Source organism: Struthio camelus, chromosome W (genome assembly GCF_040807025.1).
Source record: "Struthio camelus isolate bStrCam1 chromosome W, bStrCam1.hap1, whole genome shotgun sequence".
Classification (NCBI taxonomy): domain Eukaryota; kingdom Metazoa; phylum Chordata; class Aves; order Struthioniformes; family Struthionidae; genus Struthio; species Struthio camelus.
Window position 1 is genome coordinate 65252479 of NC_090981.1, and position 23073 is coordinate 65275551.

Here is a 23073-nt window from a genome sequence, read left to right on the forward strand (position 1 = left end):
AGGATAGGGATGGGTTTTTTTCGGTAAAGCGTGCAGTTTGCATTTCGCAGGTGCAGGTGGAAGGCAGTGTGAAGAAGGGGAGCTAGGACTGCATTCCCAGCTCTGCCTCCGGCGTGCTCTTTGGCAAGCAGCTTCATCCTTTCCGAGATCCTGCTTCCCCCCAAAACCACTATGAATAACGGTATCAAGGCAAAACCTGTCCTTGCTCTGAAGGCACAGCCTCTCCCAGTCCCCTTCCCTGGGGGGGCCCCAGTTTCACCTGGGCCGCTGAGCAAGCTCACGGATAATTAATAGAGCAAAAAGCAGAAGCTGCGTCAAAACGAGCAAGAAACTACAGCCCTTCTTATTTAAGGGCTTTATGCACAAAGCCACCGTGACAAGCGGCTTGCGCTCAGGAAGTTAACGAACACTAACAACCCCAGCAACGGGGTTCAGTTTTGCTCTGCTCCCTTCTCCGCATCATTAAAGGACCTGCACGTGCCTTTGTCTAAAGGTTACTTTGTGCGTTCGGCAAACGCCCGTCCCGCTCCCAACGCCGCGCTAGCACCGTCGCCGCTACGCGAAAAGGCTAAAACGCGTAACCAAATCCGGCCCAGCTCGGACCGCTGCGGGGATGGCACCAAAGTATTAAGCGAGACTAATTAGCCAAACGCTTTCCGAGCGCCGGCCCCGGCGGGCTGCTGGTTTACTGCATCCGTGCGCCGAGAGGCAGAGAGGAAACGTTGGGGCTGCGACCGCTGCCCCGAAGAGCCGGCGGAGCTGATGCTCCACGCGTCGAGGAAGAGCGTGGGGAAGGATTTGGAAACGGGACTGCCGCCCCGGAAGCGTCGCTGTCAGAAGGTGGGAGGAATTCGACCTTCATCTGTACGTCTCCGCTCCCTTGAGTTGGATGTGTAGCGTCAAGGAGAGAAAAAAAAAATGTTTTAAAGAAAACAAAAAAATAGAGAGAGAGAGAGAGAAGGAGAAGTTGCAGCTGGGCTAAGTCAGAGGCTGGTGCAGGCTAGGGCTGCGGTAAGAAACTCAAGAGTCTGCTCAGCGCAAGGAACTGGTTCCACCGAAGAGCGCAGCCCGCCGGACCACACAGCTCCAGCGACAAATAAAGCAGAGAAAAACCTGACTTGGAAATTTCAGCACTAAATTGCTAAAGTTCCAGCTCGCCTGGGACCAGCCCCGGGGCTCGGACGTGGCCGGCCATAAGCAAACGCTTAGCCTAAAGGTTGGCAGAGTTTCTCCTGGAGCCCTGTCATTTGGTTGGGGTATCAGGCTAGGGTAATTTCAGAACTATGTTTCAATCAGGTTTTTTTTTTTTTTTTTTTTTAAATCGCACGAATTTGACTGACTTTAACAGCAGTTGGGCAAAACACTGACAGACTATAAACGACAGAGCTAAGGAAGAAACATCCAAGGAATCCAAGCAAACTTCACCGAAGGCTGAGATCTGAGATTTCTCGGTTGCATTTGGTATCTGAAGTTGCTCTCCGCTTTCTCCTCTTGAACGACCGCCCTACCTGCACAAACCGTCGGCCGGCTGATCCGGCGCTCTGTCCCCTGCCGGGATAAGCCGCGTTGCTGAAAAGCGCCACGAGGTTTGGTGGGCGTTCCTGCACGATACCTTCGGCCCTCTGCGCGGGTCTCTTCCGTGGGCCGCCCGAGCCGAGCGCACAGCCAACGCCGGCCAGCGTTTCCCTACTACGCGAGAGGTCGAAGGTGAGAAACGTTTCCGCCGACGCCACGGTTTGAAACGCCGTGAAATGAACGGCTGCACCGGTAAAGCACATTTGTTTTTCCAAATGAGGGGGAAGGATTAACAAGATTTCATCGCACCGCCTGAATAAAAGTCTCTCTCGAAACTGAAATTTTGAATGCTTGCAGAAGAGAGCCTTCATTTCTGACGAGCTGACAAAACTCTTTCCAAAGGCGAGCTCTTAGGAACAGAGGGAAAACTTGGGTACTGAGCACCGCAGAGGCTTAAAAATAACAACCCCAACCTTTAGCATGACCGCAGTGACCTCAATGGCCTTAGCTTGGGCGGATGGACTTTTGGCTTTTTGCTGTTCGGCTGGTCATACGGTCAAACCACGCTCGCTCTCGACGCAGAGCTCCACCAGCCGCGTCGCTCCCCTCCTCCTTGGAGGGGCAAACGCTCCAGAGGCTTCCGTCTGCGCACGCGTTGCTAAGTGCCAACTTTTCGTGACCCGTTTTGGCGGCACGACTTGCATAAAGAAAATAGAAACCACACTGCACGATGGTGACCTTAAGCGCGGTGTATACCTTTCTGTTACCTACGCCTCGGCCGCTATTTTCGGGAGAAACGATACGTAAAGCGGGTAGTGCCATCTATAACCTTGCAAAGGTTGCTCGGCCTTTCCCAACATCAAATTGCATTGTTACTTGCATCTGCTTTGCCAAATTCGAGGCTCTGTTTTTCTTTGCTGAAAATTTGCCATCCCATTCCTGCAGGGAAGTGTGTTGGAAAATGTTAATGAGAATGAGCTCAGGCGGTTTTTTTAAGACCGAGATTAAAGAGCGCCGTGTAAGCGTTACAGACTTGCACTGCTATCAGGCCACAAGTAGGTACATAAGCTGCTTTAAAATAGCAAACGCCCTGTGTCTACTGGGTCGTTAAGTATACTGCAACTTTTTCCTGAAGAAGTAGTGCTTCAGTCTCCAGCAACGATGCGAGAAGGCTTTGGTTGCATTTGTAGTTCATGTAAAACTGGTTCATTTTCCTTAGCAGCCTGAGCAGCCTTTTCCATACCAGCTTTCTAACACTTTCTATGCTAACTTTTGAGCTGAAATAAGCTTGCGGCCCTATATTTGCTTATTTATTCTAGAGCTGTTAAACAACAAAATCAGATCTTCTGCAACCCGGCCTGACCCCGCTGTAGGAGAGCTACAAAGATGAACTTGCACCGAAGACCGCTGCATAGGTACCCTGCAACTCATCTTGGTTGGCTGGCATTAGGAACGAGAAAAGCTCTGTATCACAACTCAAAACCAGGTGGAGGGAGCTGCCAATTGAAAGTATTCAGATATGAAATTAAAAAAAAAAAATCCATTGCACGCTTCTCAAATTCAGTGGCAGCATAAGCAGCTAGCTGTCACTCATCAATTATTTTATCTTTCTTTCGGATTGCCGTAGCTGCTAAATCTTTTTCTCTCTCTCTCTCTCTCTTTTTTTTTAAAAGGAAAAAAAACCCATGAATATTTATCATGCTTGTCACAAGCAGGACGGCGTGAGCCTGGCATTGAAAAGTGGATGTTTACACTAACAACAGATAAATAATTTTGCTATTAAACCCTGAATGGGGGGTGGGGGGAGGCAGCAGCTTTCCCGGCTAAGTTTTACAGCCTGTCCTACCCTGCCTCAGCCTGAGAGCAGGGAATCATGAGCAAGGAGGGGTGGGAAAAATATGCTAGGGAGGATCAACACCGGTGGGTCTGTGTTGGACCAGGGAGAAGCAGCTCGTGCCTGCAGGAACAGTCCCAATGGCTGCCGAGGTGCCACCAGGCGATAGAGCAAGACCATCCTCTGCCTCCACCAGTGTCACGATGGAGGTCGGGAAAAGAAATTTGATTTTCGGGAGCACTTTTATTCTCTGGCTGAGCTACTTGGCTAAGTCTGCCCTAAATAGATACCTCTTTTGGTACAGAATTTGGGTGCTGCCACTTCCAGAACTCACGTTCCCCGTGACAAGCCGGCGTGAAGATTCGCGTCTGTTTTTCACAGCTACCTTACTATCAGCAAATATTAAAAACACATGATATCTCATCAGCTTGCCATGTCTTCCCCGTTGCTGCACATGACAAACGGATCTGAAATGTCATGTATTTCACCACCAGCACACAATCACAAAAGCAATGAAAGACCTAGTCTAACCAGAGGCTGAAGTGGTAGTACCGTCTTTAGGCAGTGCATGGTATTTTATCTTTTTGTCATACACCGGGAAATATAAACACCTATAAAGTGTCATGCATTTGCAGTCATGTCATAAGTGAACTCACGTAAACGTGAAGTTGAAAGATGCATGAAATTCCATCCTTTTGCCATATTCACAAAGCTGCATAGCAAATTCGGGGGCAAACTGGCTGTTTCACTGTTTGCTTCGTGTTTCGAAGATGAGGCTATCAATTAAGCAGCAGAGTGCAGAAATTCCCGCCGTCAGACTAGCTTTCCCCTCGCTGCTGTTTGCTCAAGCGCTGTAACGTGCTAGACTTCGCTCAGAGACGCAGCAATTTCCCTCGCGTTTGGGAAACCCCCGGGGGAAAACTGTAGTCGCAATTCTAGCAGTCGCCTCCCACGGGACCAATTTTTAAGAGCCCTAAGTTGCAGGAGGTTGGCTTCGTACGCCCTTTGCCTTTGCGTGCAGACACCTTAGCCGTCTGCTCTCTGCAGCAACGAGGACCAAGCCCAAAACGCTGACCCAGGTCTGAACAGGCCCAGACTGCTGCGGCTGCAAGCTAAACATGTTCCCACTTTCACAAGAAGAAAGAAGGAAATAAACAAACAAACAAAAGGCCAGTGCAGGAGGAAGAAGCAGGCATCAACCGAAGCGCCAGCAAAGCTGGCTTAGACAACTGCTAACTCATTTAAGGTCACAGCTGACTAAGAAATAGTAATTCTGCCACTGGGATCTCCTGACTTCCTCTCCAAGGGGCATGTGCTTTTTTTTCCTCTCTCTCGAGCTCCTTCCCAGCTAAATGGCTCTTTATGGAAACGCTGACCACAGGAAAACTCCCTGGAAGCAGATACCTCCTTGGTGGCTTTGCCAAGTGCTACTAGGCAGGTTTGAGAGCTGCGCTGCGAAAGCAGCTCTTTCCCCAGCAGAGATGTTGCCGTTGACCCGCTATGGGGCCACGTCATCTTTTACCTCCTTGCCTCGCTTTCCTTCTCTATTAAATCAAGGGAAACAGCACTCGACATTTTAAGTCCTTTGGGATATCTGGACAAAGTTCAGAGAATAAAGTGTTTTGGTTAGATATATGATATATAATCAGCGAGTTGTCACTGCTGTTTCTAAGGATACTGCGTTAACAAAACTCCTTTTGCTAGCTCTGATTTCAGAATTTCAAATATGGCAAACAGGGCTGAAATTTCATGTATTTTCTTTACCATTCCCATATCATTTTCTTTACAGACTCTCATGTTTGAGTTGCTTCACTGGGAAGAGAAGCTCTTTTGAGGGTAAAATTTAAAATAGTTGCAGGTACCTCTTGTCGGTGCTGTAGAAATGGAGAAAATGTGATGTTACCGTGCGGCATTAGCAGCGGGTTAATATTTTCTGATGCACATTTTCAAGAAAACCAAAACAGTGAGAACACCAAAACCCAGAGACACACAGCTCCTCCTAGACCCTGTGGGGAAGGGGTTTCTGCTCTCCGCTAGCACAATTGTCTGCCTAAGGGGCAACGAGTCTGCACAGAGCTGGAGCTTCGCTGGCAAACTGTCGCCGCTCTGCTGAAATGGGCAGAGATCCACCAGCCTGCCTCTTCTCCTTATCCACCGGCTCTTCTACTTCACCACTGCCCAACTTCTGCAGACCATCATCCTGCACACCTCAGCCAAAGCTGCCCTCAGCAGATGGTTCAGGACCAGTTTTTAGAAGAATAGGTCCACATTTGCTAGTTTTAGTGCCTGAGTGGAGGTTTCTGCTTCCACAGCTTGGCACCTCATTAAAAGTCACATCATTTCCCCGGGAGCTGGGCACCTGCTGACTCTGAGGTTCACTGTTTTGGAAGGAGGAAGCTACTGAGGGAGTCAGAAGCCTCATCTTTAGTCCTTAAATTATGAAATACTGCTTTCATTGAGTTCAGCACAGTGGTAATAACTGAGAAGCTGCATCCAGAGGATGCCATTAGCATTGCTGCAGGGAAACTCAGAATGGGGCATGAAAATGCTGTCCACACGCAGCAGGTAGGATGGCAACAGCCCAAATCGCGTAGGTGGCTACTTGTTAACAACATTACTTTAGACGTACTGAATTACTCTTCAGAGAGCTTCAAGGACACCTGTCAAACTGACTTAGCATTTTAGGCTTTGGTGGGATTTTATGCATCTGAATATGGCCCATCTTGCCTGCTCCAAGAGCACATTTTCAGCTCCTAAATCAAGAGCTCCTAATTTAAGCTTTAAGAAAGGCAAGTCAACTTCCACCCCCCACAAGCATGAGCCTTATATAATCTGGATCTGACAACACGTTTCGGTTTACAGAGAGGAACGCAGGTTTGCAAGGCATGGGGTAAAAAACATGCAACAGCAAAAATCCCCATTTCCCCTATTTTGAAATACCTGTTAGATGTATTCCCTCCACATCCATCAGCACAATATTATGTTTCATCAAAATACAATTAAAAGTTACTGAAAAACAAGCCTCAAGGATACAGACGTCACTCCAGAGACTCACTTGCTTGTGAGATGAGTCTTGGGAGTAATCCCGAACTCTCCAAAGAGAGTAACGAAGACGTTGGCATCAGTTCCCGCTCCCCGGACGTCACCTGTCACCGTCACCACCTCGTAAACTGCAGGGGGAGAAAAGAAAGATCAGGACAAGAGGAGAAATCCCCCTCCCTACGCTTCATAGATCCAGATCGCTCCCCAACTGGAGCTGAAGTACCCAGGGCTGGGTCTGTTCCCACCACCGAAACAAGCCCATCTCCCGGGCAGACGTAATCACCACTGGAGACTGGGACAGCTGGTAAAAATCACTGTTGAGCTAAAACGGCTGAAAACAAACAATGGAAAGGGATTAAGTTAGCACAGGCTTTACCAAAAATGAACCACTACTTCTCTGTGAACACCTATTACCTCATCTCCCCTACTGTAATGCATATGTGCATGTAAAATATCTAACAGATTAATTCACGTAAACTGTTAGGCTACAGCTGCTGAGCCATTATTCATCTACGCACACGTCAACGCAACGCAACATACTTGTTCCCGTTTGCTCTGGTAATATATTTGTATAAAGCTTAGAAATCACTACAGCCAGGAAGTTCGCATTTCACTTGTTCTACAGACTTTACCAAAGAATGAACAGTAAATCATGATGAGAATATGGTAGGCAAATGCTTAAATTAGAATCTTAAAGCTCAATCTATTTATCTTTCCAAGCAGTAGATTGAGTGGTGACTTCATTACCGCACATCAATATCTTCTTGGGAGAAATTCAGGTAAAAAGAGCCTTTCTACTGCACTGGAGGAAAGCATGACAAAATCCCATGGCCAGAAGTTAAAGCAAAAGAAGGTTATGATCAGACACACATTTCTTAAGGAGGATAATGAGTTACTTTGGAATAAGACTCAAGGCTTGGCAACCGGTTACTTTTCTGAGGGACAGGCTGTGGTTGCCTCAGAATAGAGGAAACTGGGCGAAATTGTGCAACTCCGCCAACAGCCAGACCAGGCGTCCCAACGGCCCTTCTTGGCTTTAGATCACATGGTCATTAGTGAATAACTGTGTTTCAGGCTTAGACCTAGAAGCTGGAGAAAAAGCTAAACTTTCAATATTTTGTCTTGCACAACCTGACTGCTATGTATGTGATTTCTCCAACCTAACGCTGTAAAAAATGTCCTTCGCGGCAGCATCAGCATTATTACATATTGTATTATTGTCCACTTTTTCCTCACTGCATTACACGTGTATTCAGAAGAGTCCCTCCCCCCCCCCAAAAAAAAATTGGTTTACTATCCGCTTTGAGCCTCAGAGTTTTGGCACACTAGCACTTTATGCCTCAAAATATCACAGAGAAGAAATTAAACCACTATTTTAGCTGCAAGGCATGGGGACAGAGTGCTAGAGTTAAACCCAGGCTAGTCATGTAAGGTTGATTGGAAGCAACTCCCCATTCCCAGTGGCTCTATTGCACTGAGACAGGAAAAAATATTCCAATGTTTTCCTAACCTCACCTATTTATGAATGTGCCAAATAGGATAGAAAATGGACAGTATTATAGTACGGGTAGTAAGATATAATCTGCGCTCAGCTAAATTTTAAGAAACCTTTGGCTTGGCATATTTTGCTTATGAGCTCAAGTAAAAAGGAGATTTCTTTTCAGCAGTGTAAAAAAAAAAAAAAAAATATATATATATATATATATAAAATCCACAGCAGGTACATGAGTAATATATATGAATGATGTTTTCTTTTCACCATCCTCCTGTTAGCACTCCTACATGCGAACAGGAGATATTTGGCATAGGGCAAAGAGCCAGGTAATATAGTTGCATTAGCCATTAACAGACGAACGTCCTGTAATCCACTTGGCCCCTAGTGATTCGCTATGGATTACTTCACGGTTTTTGGTGCTGCATCGACTCTGCTTGGGAAACACCAAGCTTACCTCATACATTAAGTCATAATTTTGCAATAAAAGCAAAAAAAATTAATAAAATTAAATAATTTTTCAAAATTCTTGCATAAATTTATGACTTAAATTTTGGACAATATTGCTGCACTCATTTATAGCATCGCAGAGGCTCCAGCTCTCTTCCTGCTTTTGGGGAAAGATGGGATAGCAAAGAAATTACATACCTGAAACACCACTGTCAACAAGCCCCAATACTCCCCCCTTGAAAACCAAAGCCCTTCTCCAGGTCCCATGATGGGAGCCACACAGCTGTGAGAAAACAAATCATTTCCCTCAAACATGAGGGGTGATCTGGGTCTGAGCCTGGCAGCTCAGTGGTCCCAGGTCCGTTTCCTTTCTCTGGATTTCTCTTATTTTTCATCAAACGCTGCGAGCTGACAGCTATGATCTTTGCCAGGAGCATCTCTGCAGCTCGAGCACCCAGCAGGTAGAAAAGGCCACGGTGCTGTCAAGGCAGCATTTTCTATACCAGGCACCATCGCATGTGATCTAAGGAGGCGAGAACCATAGATTAATGACATTTTTTAGCCACTCCAGGAGCCTACTTCTGAATGAATAGATATTCTGGCTTTGAGAGAACACGTCCAACTGTAGCAAATCCCAAGCATAAACACCTTGTACCTTGCTATTTGTGACAATAAAGCTGAATTAGCCAAAAAGCTCGAAATTGGATTTTTGTGGAAGTCACTTATAACCAAGGGTGGAATCGGGGCCAGAAAGATCAATTTTGGAACTTCAGTGCCCCAACTGTGAAGGGGAAGATTAAGAACCGGAAAAGACAGAAGTTAAGTTCAGACAAGGAGAAAAGACAGAAGTTAAACACTGGCACAGGTTGCCCAGAGAGGTTGTGGAGTCTCCTTCCCTGGAGACATTCAAAACCCACCTGGACATGATCCTGTGCAACGTGCTCTAGAGGACCCTGCTTGGGCAGGGGGGTTGGACTAGATGATCTCCAGAGGTCCCTTCCAACCTCAGCCTTTCCGTGATTCTGTGAATATCTCAAATTTAATACCCGTTTCACTGTGCAAGCTAGGTATTCCCTTCCCATCGATCCCCTTACTTTCTTCTTGGGTGTCCTCATAGGTTTTCCAAGCTCCTCCACATTTTAAGTCCCCATTTTCCAAATTGCTCTGTCCCCAAAAAAGGTTTAAATTACTTACCAAGGATTCACCTCCATCACTGGTATGAATATCCTTAGGGTCATGGGCTGTTTTCCCTTGTCCTGGTGGCATTAGTAGACTAAAGTTCACCTAAGACTTGCCTCTATGGTGCAAAAATGCCAGCCTTTAAAAAAAAAAAAAACCCTTTTTGATGGAAAATATGCACCTAAATTCTCCAGAATATCCCAACTTGTTTTGAGCAGGGGCACTATGTAAATAAGTCTGGCCATCTGTTTATCTATTCACTTTTCTTATCCTACACCTGGATCAGTTTCACATGCAACATATGCTTATTACCAGGCAAAAGAATAAAGAAGAATAAACCATCCAGTCTATTTGTCAAAAGGAAGGGCAAACAAAGACCGCAATACTCCTCTGCAAAGTAAACTTGCAAAGGTTGATATTTACCCATCCTTTGACACTGCTGCTCATAGTTCAGGACTTCTCCTGGGTTTGTTGCTCGGTCCAACATCTAAAGACAAATTATAGCAGAGTTTTTCACAAGAGAAGGAGGGTTTGGTAAACCATGCCAGGTTTGGCTGCATCCTACTATTTAGGCTCTGCCTCAATGGGAACAATCACAAAATGCAAATAAAGAGCGCATCGGCAGGACTTCTGTAGTTACCTTGGAAGTTCCCAAGTGTATCTACAAAATTGCCCGCCCTCTCCCCTTAATAATTGATGGGACATCAGCATGTAAAAGGATGCCCAGAACCTGACCAAATTACACTCATCTACAGCATTACGCATGGGAGTGCTTGACTTCCAGGCTAGTCTCCAAATCTTGCTTTTCTCCCAGGGGGCTAGGCGAAGTCAATATAACAGCTTTTAATATAGACACTGATAAAGATCTCCTGTTCCAAATGCTATCTCATTCAAGTGGAATTTTGTTCATTTACCTCATCTGGTAGATACTGAATCCCCAGCTGACTCTGTTGTTCAGCTATTTGGCATTAAGACTTCAGAAAGCAGTGCAAGTTTCAGCAGGTGAAACAGACCTGATTTGCTACAGACTGCAAACCCATTTTTGCTTGTCATGGGCATATACAAGCTCAAAAAAAATAAAATAAAAGGAAGAAGGTAGACAGTAAGTGGACAGTAGCTTCTTTGCTGAAAATAAGCATTCAAACACGGTTATTTCAAGAGTAAAACATAGACGGCATAAAATCAATATCAAGTTACATTGCAACATCATGGGAAGAAGTTCCATCCGCTTCCTTGTCTTGCGGAAAGAGTTGACAGCATTAACCTGGCCTTTCAATGGCTAGAGCAGAGAAACGTTCACTTCAAAATTGTTCCCAATATTACTGACGTGCAGACTGACAAGAGGAGACTGAAATCTTCTAGCCAAGAGTATGCAAAACTTCCTTAGCTCTGCGAGGAGGCAACTTCTTCCAAGCAAACAAGTGCTTTGGCTAATATAGTCAAGTTTTTCCAACTCTGGCAACATGCTTAGTACCAATCACAACAGGGACTGTTTATCCCTTCGGGTCATGTACTCAGATGGGTGAGTATCTAGAACCGATACTTATAATGGTGCCTAGCTTTTGTCTACCAAGAGATAAAGCAATGAAAGCAGAAGGACTAATAATAAAAATAGAAAGGTTCAAACAGGGTTGTTTCAAGCCTATTTGATCCACTGATTCGATCAACTCATCAACGTCTTCCTCCAAGAGATCTGCAAACTTTAGCCCATACTTCTACACTGCCTGTGCAAAGTGAGCAAGAACTAACCCCTGTGGCACCAGAACAGTGCAAGAAAATGGCAGAATGCTGTCTTTATCATTGAGTATAAATCCAAAAAACCCACAAACTACTTTGAGATTATGGCTGTTGGAGTTACCCTCAGAGATGCATCCGTTTAGCAGGCTGCGTTTACCTTGGTAGCTGTAATAACTGTTTGCACTTCACAGTATTTCCAGTTGGGAATTCACTGATTATTCTAATTATTCACTTAATGTTGATTCATGCAAAGCACCAATCACTCTGGCTCCTCCTGAAACTCTTCAGCATATGTTTATCTTTGAGTACTTCAAGAGAACCTTGACATTTACGTAAGACACTTAGAAGTTTTTAAGGGTCTATGCTGACCAAAGGTTATGGTTGCCTAGATGATGTTCTGTGCACGCACACTACTTAAAACACTAACCACAGTAAATATTTATCAAAGGGATCATCATTTGCCCACTGTGAAGATGCGCCTTTGAAATCAGCACTTGTTTGTTTTTATCGGGCCAGAATTTGAGCAATAATCTCCTGCCATATACAAAATGAGTCAAATTCTTCTCTCATTCACTCTGGGGCAAATCCTGACTAACTCCATTGACTTGAGCACAATGACTTTGGATTCACATTGGCATAACTGTGAACAGATTTGGGATGCACATGCTACAAGAGCTTGCTCATTCTTTACATGCTCTAGCAAAGCAGCCTTTGAATTGGGCATGGATGCCAAATTAATTATTCAAAGCAAAGGAGAGATTTTTTTTTCCATGAATCTTTGGACCAGTTACATTGTTATCCATTTCTTCCTATTCATAGATTATAAGAAGAATTGCAGAATTAGGAGTATCTTGGATTTTAAGATACCTCCTAGACATGAATTAGGGAGGTTTCTTATGAACTTACTGCTGGTACACACAGATAGCATTATCTTGCATTCTGAAACACCATTTGTCTCTTAAAATATACATCTAAAGCTGAGTTGGGTCCCACCTGCTCCTGCAGGCAGAATAGTTGCAGTCTGGAGTTTGTTATGCTTCATCAGCTATTGCAAAATCAGCGTTTCATTCTAATGCACTGTAGGAAGCCAAACTCGATTCATCTGGCTCTCCAGCTATTAGATAAAAGTGCTTTTGCCTTAGTACCACCAGAAGAAAACATCTCAGTTCTTTGCTGGAACAACAAAGTAGAATTAGCTTAGCGATCGACATCTTTGTTATTCGCGTTGAAATTGCACTGGAGGAAAACACCACGCCTCAGGGGAGAAAGGCGTTTGCAGGAAAAGCCTGCTCCATTTCTTTCATTACCTTTGGAGACAGTGGAGGGGCTGCCAGGACACGGGGTGTCTCTGTATCATGGCTCTGGACAACAACGTGAGATGTTACTGTCCAGAGGAAAATGTGTAATGCAGCCTGGATAAAATAATGATATTGATTTTTATCTGCGACACTGAGCAAACAAAGTCTGCGCCAGAGCAAGACGTTTGCAAAATATGACCGGGAGCAGCATCCTTGGTCTTGGAGCAAAGCAACAGCCCCGATTCACGCATCAGCTCCACTTTCTCCTAGCTGTCTAGGATCTGACAGCAGGATAACTGAGACCAAGGAGAGAGGCTCTCTTCATGCCAGCTCTGTTATCCAGTATTTGGAAGGCCCCAAGGAGCAGGAAGAGCAATTTCAACAAAACAAAACAAAATAACTTCTTGCAGTCTGCAGCCAGCCCAGGCTTGGAGACACTGCAAGGTGGGAGATCCTTCATGTTCTCCAACAGGGGCAGAGAGACATACTTCCTCCCAGTTTGGTTCCGAGTTGTTTCTGCTGACAAAAACACGCCAGCAGAGACACATTTTAAAAACATTCAGCCTGAAGCAGGGAATCCAGGACGATCAGTGTCAGTGCAATGAGTTAACGTCTGGCGGAGGCATGGGCACGGGTGGACTGGGTCGCCCCGCACGCAGTGACAGCCATCCCACCCACAGGTATGCTATCCATAGGTCCGTGGAGGGTGACATGATGCGCTTTGCACCTCTCTGCTGAGGAACGAGCACTTTTTGCCCAGGAGACCCGATTCCCGGCCACATTGATGCCTCGCATGGGGAAGGACCGATACCTGTCGGAAGCTTGCCATAAATACAAGTGGGATGTGTTACGTATGTCTAAATGCACGTTGCTAGACCTCATTATAAATAAACCGTAATGGCAAATACCCTAACTTAACCATTTAAGAAAAACAGTCACTACTCAAACAGCACCTTAAAAGCATCCTTCAAAAAAAAAAAAAGTTATGAAGCACAACCTTCCCACCTCCTACTTTTTCCTTCTTTACAAACATCTTCTGATTAACACTGAGAGCTCTCAGAGAGGTCTGAGGGACGGAGATATCCCACACTTGTATAAAGCGAAGTGACTGCACCAAACTGATGCTGAAAAATATGTTGGATTTGAACACTGGGGGTGAAGCAAGCAAAACACTGCCATTATCTAGTAAGCACAGCGGATGCCAGAAATGATGAACCACCACCCCAATATCTGTCAAGTGAGTCCTGTAATGCATGTGATTTATTATTATAATTATTATAAAGCAGGCTGTTTTTAAAGTAGGTATCACCTTGCAGGTGCTCGTGACATTGGCAATGCATCCTCAGGGAGATCTCTGGACCACGGCAGCCCAGGGACCCACGAGGAAGGACGAACCACTGACGTGCCCCACGAGCACTGATGGGAATTGATCAGAGCCAGAATTTAGAGAAGACTAGAGAAGAAAGAAAGAAAAAAAAAACACACACACCCCCACACGCATACACACCCCAAAACCAGTTTGTGCCTTTTCCCTCTCTGTTTTGTCCATTGGATTTCAGTAAAATCCCCACTCCAGGCTTTCCATCTGGCTGGAAGCAATTCTCTTTTTTTTTTTTTTTTAACCCCCACAGTATTTGGACACTAGTCCAAGTGCCCATGGACAGGATGATAAACAGGTCCATGGAAAACCAGGAGGAGATATATCTGGCAAAGTACATATGGGAACAGAGCTCGCAATCCTTAAAAAAAACAGCGCAATCCAGAAATTGGGAGTTTGAACCCATGGAAGGAACTGCTGTACCTCTGAGCAAAAACAGTTGCTCAGTTTTCTTCTCTCCAATCAGAGAATGAAAAAATAACCCAAGCAAAGCTTGGATTTTCTAAAAATGCAGTAATCAATCAGAATTAGTTTCCTAAAAGGAAAGAACAAAAACCAAAAAACTCTGCACTTAGAATTATTCCAGCCTGATCTAGTTCTAGCCCTGCATCCTTTAAAGGTCACCTTCCCCAGAGAAGGCTCCTTGCCCTACAAGGTGGATGCTACAGATAATTAAATCCAGGGGAATGCTTCTAGAATAAAATATATAAATCTATATTTAACAGCTGCTTCTCAGTGAAGCCTTATTCCGTTTCTCTTTAGGCACTCTCAGATATTTTCTCATGAAGCCCACAAACCAAACACTAAAAAGTAGCTGCAGACAGTTAAGGGCATGAAACAGAACTTGCAACTCCATTCACGTTTATATATTTCAGGTATGAGGAGGGCAGCAATGCTTGGAGAAAAAAAAAAATCAAATAAATAAAAATCTAGCCCTCATTCATTTAGGCTTTCCAGGCCTCAGACAGCACATCAGCTGCACAACGTGTTTGGCAGCCTCGCGCGTACAGCTGTTCCTCGCTGCTGCTTTTGGTGCTGCCAGCTGGGCTAAGCCCTAGCAGATGGATCACATATGTGCAACAAGGACGGCTCCTACATGTGTCCAGGACTGCTGGGTCCCGCCCACAGAGATGATGGAGAGGCAAAGGTGAGAGCATGCACAAGTGCTTGGCGGCTAGCTCCGGCCAGCAAGCTCAGCTCCCACCCCGCACGACCGGGGAAGAGAGGAGACAGCTGCCAGAGCCCAAACGCACAGGCTGGAAAATCCCAGTGCAGGCTTGCTCGGAAGCATTTCGTGATTGCGTTTATCTGCACGACTGCGATGGTTTTGTACTAGCAGCAGCCCTAGTCGATGGCCAGTCGTGGAGGGCAACAAAGAGCCGCTGTGGTTGCTTGCAAAGCACCACCCACGGATTTTTATCCACTAATTTCTAATTAGTAAGGCCCCATTTCAACGTGACACTTCCAGTCCAGTTTAATTCTTCCACGGGTATCTAAAAACCAGGCCCAAAGATTTTTAGGTGCCTATGTAAAACGCTACCAAAAACCTCTCGCGGCTCCATCCACATTTCAATATCAGAGCTAGTTTAATAGTAGCTCATTTTGCCATGCAAGCTGATAGCTCCTAGATAGACTGATCTAACACGCTCTAGGAGTGATCTAAACTTTTCCAAAATTATGTTTAATAAGGTCATTTGCATCTCATCATTTTCCATGGTTAGAAACGAGTGCAGTTCAATACAGCTTCAAAGCAGGTACGACACCACCTTCCCTCGGTAGCAGGCTTTTCATGTCCCACCGGATCACAAGACAAAATTGCCACTGGTACAAAACTCATCACTGAATATTTTATGCCTAAAACCAAAGCTCATTTTAGTGGTGAGGAGGAGAAAAAAATATATATATATATGTCTTCCAAGGAGGATTCCTTTTTCATTCCAGTTCAAAATATTAATCAAAGCCTCAGTTTGGGAGGATCCATGGGCACAGGGCCCAGATGAGGTATTTTTGCAACTAAAGCTTGTCTGTCATGAAAGGGTGATATGGGCCTCCAGTTCTGCATAAAGCGCAGGGGGAGCTTGCAATCACACATTGCTCACTCTCCCCCTCAATTCCGCTGAGAAATTGCATTAAAAGAGAACTTAGAAGTGAACTCGATGTGTCCTGAATGCTAGAAAGAGCATTCAGGACACACTGAGCTTATTTCTAAAGCCCTAAACCTTTGCTGCAGTTACCAAAGGAGTATTAGGCACTAAATATAACACAATAAAATGGATGGTGCACATCGAAGGAAAGGATGAGTGGCTCATACATTCATTTGCAAATCAACATGGGCCATTCCCTCCCCTAAATATCAACATATTAATGTCTCAAATGTTAACAAGAGTATGCATTTTTAAAAAACCTTATTTCAGTTTATAATTATTGACTGGCACTGCCAAGATCACTGAAGCCCAGCTTCCCACATTATGCAATATGGATAAACTGGCAGTGAGGCATAACAAAAATTACTCAGAATTTGTCCCTGCAAAAGACCATTGCAGCCTCAAAGTACTATATTTCCTGGGAGCCAGTCAGGGCTTTCTCCTTAGCATGGAAGTATACATTTCACATGGACCTCTACAGTGGCTTTATTATGAGTCGCCTAAGCTTTTCTAGCCTTTTATTGTCACAAGAACCAGTCATTTAGGAAAAATGTATGCATGGAAATGCCTTATCCTTCACCCTCTATAAAACAGTGGTAGGGACGGTGTCCCTGGAGCCACTGACTAAGCAAGTAAAAAGAAAGAGGGTGAGGAAAACCCTACAGCTAAGCCAAAAGAGAAGTCCTGAAAGCTCTTGAGCCAGCAGCTCCTTAATGCAATGCAGCATGGGAGAGAGAACTGCCTGTCCAGGGTTGAACATTTCAGACCGTGTCATGACCCCATGGCATCTCAGGGCCACAGCCACCAGCTACCAGCCCAGCTAGAGAGAAGACTCAGTTCATGGCATAAAGGCAAGTTTGGGGCAGGAAACATTTTGTTTCTTCCTGCCATCCTGGAGATATTCACAGCTTTGCAACCTAGGAAGCAGGCAGTGATACCTAGCCCTCTCCTTCAGATTCTTCTAACCCCCAAATCTGAGCTGGGAAGATAAGTAATCCTACCAGTCTCTCCTCCTTGTTGCAGATGAGACTGGAGATATCAGGAGAAAGACACGGAGAAAAAGTAAGAATTCCTGCAAAGAGCTGGGTTTCTGGCCCTCAGACATCCCTGCTGAACATGGGTAGATGGTACACATAGAGTCTTCAACATCTGATTGGTAGGCAGCCAGGCTGTCGTATCAATAGTTTCTGGATGCCATCTTAACTCAAAATCTACTGAATGCCCTAATTAACCTTAAACTATGCAGCATGCCCTGTTTGCAGGGTTATTATCAATTGAAGACACGTGGTATTAAGTAACTTTGCAAATACCTATTAATAAATAACTAACCTAGTTAACACTAAGATCACCGGCATAAACAATAGCTGCAATTTAGTTAAAAATGCCTGTTACCTCTGCTATAATTTCCTCAGGTATACTATCACCCAGTCACTTCATATCTTTTGTTGTCCTGTCCCCAGGAACTGGATTCACCCTGTTCTTCAGTCATCAGTCAAATGGGACAAAGGGGCAGGGGGGATCCCTTCTCAAGTTTGCCAATACAATAAGATAGAGTGGACACCGGATGACATTGACACCATCAACTGCCTGCTTATAAAACATTTACCACATCCCTCTTTTCTTTTTACAGCAAAAGGAATGACGGATGGTGGACTGAGAGACTTCTCTGCTGAATATTCACCAGTACCAAAGGTAGCTGACATCTCTAAAACTTCTGGTAGTTTTTTTTTCTTTTTCTTTTTCTTTTTTTTTTTTTGCAGAGGTTACTCATTTCTCAGGTTTCTGACTCACACTAGTCCCTTCAGTCAATAGTCCTGGGGATGAAAAGCAGCAATGGTCTCCAGGTTCAGATCACACAAAATAGGAATCTGCTGCTTGGAATGAAAATACAAAGGAGCAGCAATGCAGGCATGTGGAATAGCTGCAACTTGAGCAAAGGGAAGGGGTAGGTAGACTTGCTCCTGAGTTTTTGCATTTTTGGTGCCAAGTGACCCAGTAGCAGAAGAGTAATCTTTCCATGGTGGAAAGCCAGAGTTACTTATTGGTTGCATATCTGTTACACAGCACCCTTCTCCTCTTCCCCATTTCCCTTCTCACAGTAAGTGCGGCAGGTTTTGATCCAAGTTTTTTAATTTCTGATAGAGGCTATGAGAGTCAAGTCCCTGCATATTCATTTCCCAGTGTGTTTCAACCGCAGGTTATTACCTTCACTGCAGAAATTGTTGACAAACTAAGCAGAAGACCATAGAGAAGTTATTACAAGTGTTTGTTGGACATCCCCCTTTGAAAAGTTCAACAGTTATTACTCTTCTACCATTAAAAAAAAAAAAAAAAAAGCAGTATGAGGGGAGATGACTTCCATCCCTTCAAAGAGCCATCACAGAGGAGGTCAGATTATGTGCACGGCCTAAACACAGCCTATTAAGGAGAGCCTCATTTCTCCTGAATCAGAATAGTTGAAACATTTTTCTTTTCCTAGTACGTCCATACGCTGTTACAGAAGTCATGAATTACAGTTAACCCATAACCACGCTGCAGGGCTGAGATACTTTGCAAGACTCGTTTGGCGCACTCACTTCTCAGCGTTGCCATGTACAAGACGCAAGTGTTATTACCCTAGTTAACAGATGGGGAAACCACAGCGCAGAGAAGTTTAGTGACTTGCCTCAGTCTCACCAAGATCCAGTTGCACAGGTAATGGACAGAGTCACCCCTTGGAGGGCCATTACCTCTTTCTTGCCCACCTCTTTGATACAGAGATAACCTTTCTGTACCTGGGAGCACCCTCCCACCTCCCGAGAGCTGCTGGTTCAAACAACGGAGCTACGCCGTGCGTTGTTACTACTTACTTCATGGTGTTCTCGCCTCTTGGCTACGGCACCGTAGGTTTGTTGAGCTGGGCAGCACCAAACTCAGAACAGCGCAAGGGGGATTACGAGCTGCCACCCAGCAGGGTCTTTTTTTTAAAATCCAAGAGACGCTAGATATTACCGGTTTGATGGCTACAGTCCTTCTCCAGACCATGCTCTTCAGATGAGTGGATCATCCAAAAACTGAAGTCACTGGGTGAATATTCTAAAATACTCCAAATAGACTATTTATAATAGCACAGTATTAAGGTTTAGAGAGGACTAGCTGTATTTCCCCAGCTTATTTGGTTACTTACAACAGCCAGAGAGATTGTGCGCTGCACCTCCTGCTTCTACATCAGTCCTAAGCAGCCCACTGCCTGCTCATCTGACTGCAGCAGTCGCCAGCACGCTCCTGCTGCACATGCTTGAGTAAGAACGCGCGTCTTCGCTGTGTTTCCCGCTTACATAAGGGGAGTCTAACTACTGACTGCAGCTTCTGAACCGCACTACAACACAAATATTAATTAGGAGAATGTAATTACAGCAGCACCATGCATGTGGCAAAGTGACTTCACAAACTGAAGAGCTCGTGCAGGCACAATCCGCCAGCGCAGTGACACATTAAAAATTGTTTAATTAAAAATACTCTCTGCATAGGAAAGACAAGTGCCTGCACCTTCAGGCATGGTCCTGAGACAGGTGTTCACAGAGCTCACAACAGCCCAGCACCGTAACTGTCTGCTCAAAAGAAGAGCTAAGAAATGATGGAGCTGACCTTTTTTTTTGTTGTACTCATCTTCTGTCACATTGGAGGAGTCTGAATGATAGTCCCGAAGCTCCTGTTCATACATCTCCACAAAATTGTCATCTTTCTTTCCTTTCTTGGATTTGTCACCTTTCTTCTTCTTTTCTTTGCTCTTTTTGCCTTTTTTCTTCTTCTTTTTCTTTCTGTGCCCGTAGTCATCCTCATCCTCACTGCTATACTCTCTTCGCTTGGCTTTTTTCTTCTTCTTCTTCCTCTTCACTTCCTCATCATCGTCAGAGTCCTCAGACTTTGATTTATTTCCAGTCTTTTTCTCTAGGCTTTCATCTTCCTCTTTTTCCTCCTCTACCTCCTCTACTACCTCCTCTTCCTCCTCCTCCTCTTCTGTATTGTTCTTTTTAGCCTTTTCTTTCATGTCATTATTGTTTTTTCTCCCCTATGCTTTTAACAATGCACACTAGTGTTGCCTCAACTTGACTTCTGCCACCTGCCCTTGGCTCCTTCACTTGTCAGTAGAGTCCTTTTGTCCTTTTCCTCCTGCCTGGGGTTAGGTTGCTCTAATTTCTCACTGCTCTTCCTCCTCCCTGGCGCAGTCTAAGCATGTCCTAGATTCCCCTTTTCTTCCCAACCCTCAGGTGCTGTCAGCTCACCTCCTTCTTCTGACTGGTCCTGCCTTCCTTCCACCTCTTTGACTGAAGCACCTTCTTCTTTGTCTCCTTCTGTCTCTCCTTGTCTTTAGGTTCTCTCTGTCTTTTTTTTTTTTTTTTTTGGTACTATTATTTATTCATCACTGTATGCTGAGAACTTTCTTCTTTTTTCGGTACTGCCTCGGTCCCTGCTCAGGGTCAGTTAACAATCTGGGTCTACAGTATCAGGATATGCCAATCAAGGTTGTAGCTTTCTGGAAGATCAGTCAGAAGAGGGCACATGGTCAAGTCACTTCTTGCCCTTCATACACCAGCTCACAAGGTGGGGAAAACAAAGGCAATTCTCCTCCTCGCAGCCTGTAGCAGCTTCAGAAGCCTCATGAAAAATTAGTGTTATTTGGTCATGTGATTATAAGACAGATGGGTAGGTGAAAAAGGAGACCCACCAAGCAACCATATCGTACTGGTCTGCATTTCCTCTCCATTATTCATGGTGTCAGGATCACCTTACTGATAACAAAGGTCTCAACTTTACATGGATTTTTTTTTTGACCAGCCCAGCCAATGACCAGAAAAAACAACCATCTCCAGGATCTCCATATGGACACCTTCACAGCGCCAGCAACGCATTCCAGGATCCAGCTCCTCTGTCCCCTAGAAACTATGTCATACTTCCAACTAAATCAAAGTCTCTACTCAATAAATGCCAAAGAAAAACTCTACACTGATTTTACTCGAGCTTCCCTGATAATGGCCCCTCTTGGCCCTCTTCCCCATCCAGACCATCAGCACAGCTGTGCTCCAAGCTGCGTGATGCCATGGATGTGCAGCCCCGGGCACTTGCCATGGGTTGCCACCCAGTCCCACCACAGAGGATGCCACCACTGCAGAAGTGCCGGCAGCTTTCTCGCCTGGCAGGGAAGAGGAGCACAAATACCGTGAGACTAGGTCAATCTCTGCTGCAGTCAGGAGTGGATGATTTAAAGTCTAGCTGCAAACGGGAAGAGAAAAAGAAGAAAAATCATCCCCCTTCTTATTTAAAGGCGCTCTGATGGGTTTTTGTCATAGAAAATGTAATTTAATTTAAAAAAATTGTGATATGGAAAACTATATTGAATTTCTCCAGTGTAGCCCAAGTATATGTAAACCAAGCAGGGCAGCTGCCCTGGCACTAAATCACACTAATGGAAGAACTGAGACCTGAATTTACAGCAGAGCTGAAGGATGACAGTGTTCAGTCTCCTGCTACCAACCGCTAGAGTTAAGGGCATAACACAGCCCACCAGCTCCTCAAATGATGAATGAAGTGCGCGGCGCTTGAGGATATGCTGCCCAGAATAATGCTGCACAAAGGACTGCGGGGTTATGCTACAGGCTTAGTAGTAGAATAGAAAACACACACATCTCAGAGTACCCAGTCTCACCAACTCTGCAGCGGTACCTAAGGGCAATTTTAATCCTTAACACCCCATTGGGTGAAATAGCAGCATTTTACATTTCCGTTCCTATCTGGCAGGTGCCCTGCCTTACCAGGTATTCAGCAAGTATCAGTCTCCAGCAATTTAAAATGAATTTTAAAAAAATAAATAAATCACTGTCCTTCCTAAGGACACTGCTTTCACTTGCCGAACGCTGGGGACGTCACTGCTGCAGGACCTGCACCGCAGACTTTCAGGTTCTCTATTTGCTGTAAGACAGCGAGAAGGCACAGAGCAGCTTTTCCCCTCTGCAGGTCACTTCCAAGACAGGAAGCCCTCAAGGAAGCAGTTGCCAGAGGGGCAAATCTGCACCAGCCGCTTCGAGGTGCCCATCTGGGGACGTGGCAGAGGTATTTGATGACCCAACACTTTTCTAGACAGACAAACACTTTGCATAAGCAGCCGGTGTGCTGTATTAATAGCAGTTACTTTCCCTTCCCCTCTCCAGGATAACCATCAGCCCACAGCAGAAGTCACAGGCGCAAGCTTCTCAGCTTAAAACTGGGAGCTGGATTTAAGTCACAGTGGTAGAAAAGCCAACAAAAAAAAAAAAAGAACAAGAATCTTAAAAAAAAAAAAAAAACACCCAAACACACAGGATATCTGTGGAAGTCACAGCTCATTTCTTTCTGCTATGGTTTCTGCTATTTGGTTTCATCAAAATCAAATCCCTGAACACTGCTGCTCCAAACAGCTCCAAATCCAGCTTTGCGCAGCAAAACGCAGTCAGCCGCAGACGTCCAAGGCCAAAAGGGAACGTTATGGTTGCTCAAGGCAAGGAACCCAACTCAAAAATTGGTCCCTTTCCGCCCAAAACAGCTTTTCTGCAGCTCCAGTGAGCACCACAGGCAGAGTCCCCACCGGTGCTTGCAACGATGCACCAGGTCCTGGAGTCACGTTTTGGGGAGAAACATCTGGGGCGCTAAAACTACCAAACACCACAGAGGAGGAGGGAATTCACCATGTCTTGTTCAAGTTTTGTGGCGTTTTGTGATTGTTATTGTGTTGGGTTTTTGGGGTTTTTTTTTTCTGCCGTTTAATGAAAGAAACGCCCCGAGAACGTTCCAGCTCGCTTTTGTTCTTCTGGCAAATAACAGCTGGGCGCAGAACAATGGGGCTTATTGGTGCATAAAGAACTACTGGGAAAGCAACCAAGCCTTTGGTGAGAACCATTAGTTAAAACTGTCAACAGTATTTATATGGGTTTGCAGCCTATGTTCTTACTGTGCGTGCAGCAAGAGAGTCCCTAAAAAAGGAGGGGGGG

At 45.1% G+C, this 23073-nt stretch overlaps 1 protein-coding gene across 1 annotated transcript in view; it reads right to left on the bottom strand.

The window, feature by feature from the left end:
* LOC104138530 (lipoxygenase homology PLAT domains 1) overlaps positions 1–23073 on the bottom strand; it is a 149706-nt gene that overhangs the window by 119486 nt on the left and 7147 nt on the right. Inside the window, exon 2 of the mRNA XM_068925839.1 lies at positions 6405–6519. Coding sequence (XP_068781940.1) covers positions 6405–6519 — 115 coding nt within the window. The remainder of the gene's footprint in view (positions 1–6404; positions 6520–23073) is intronic.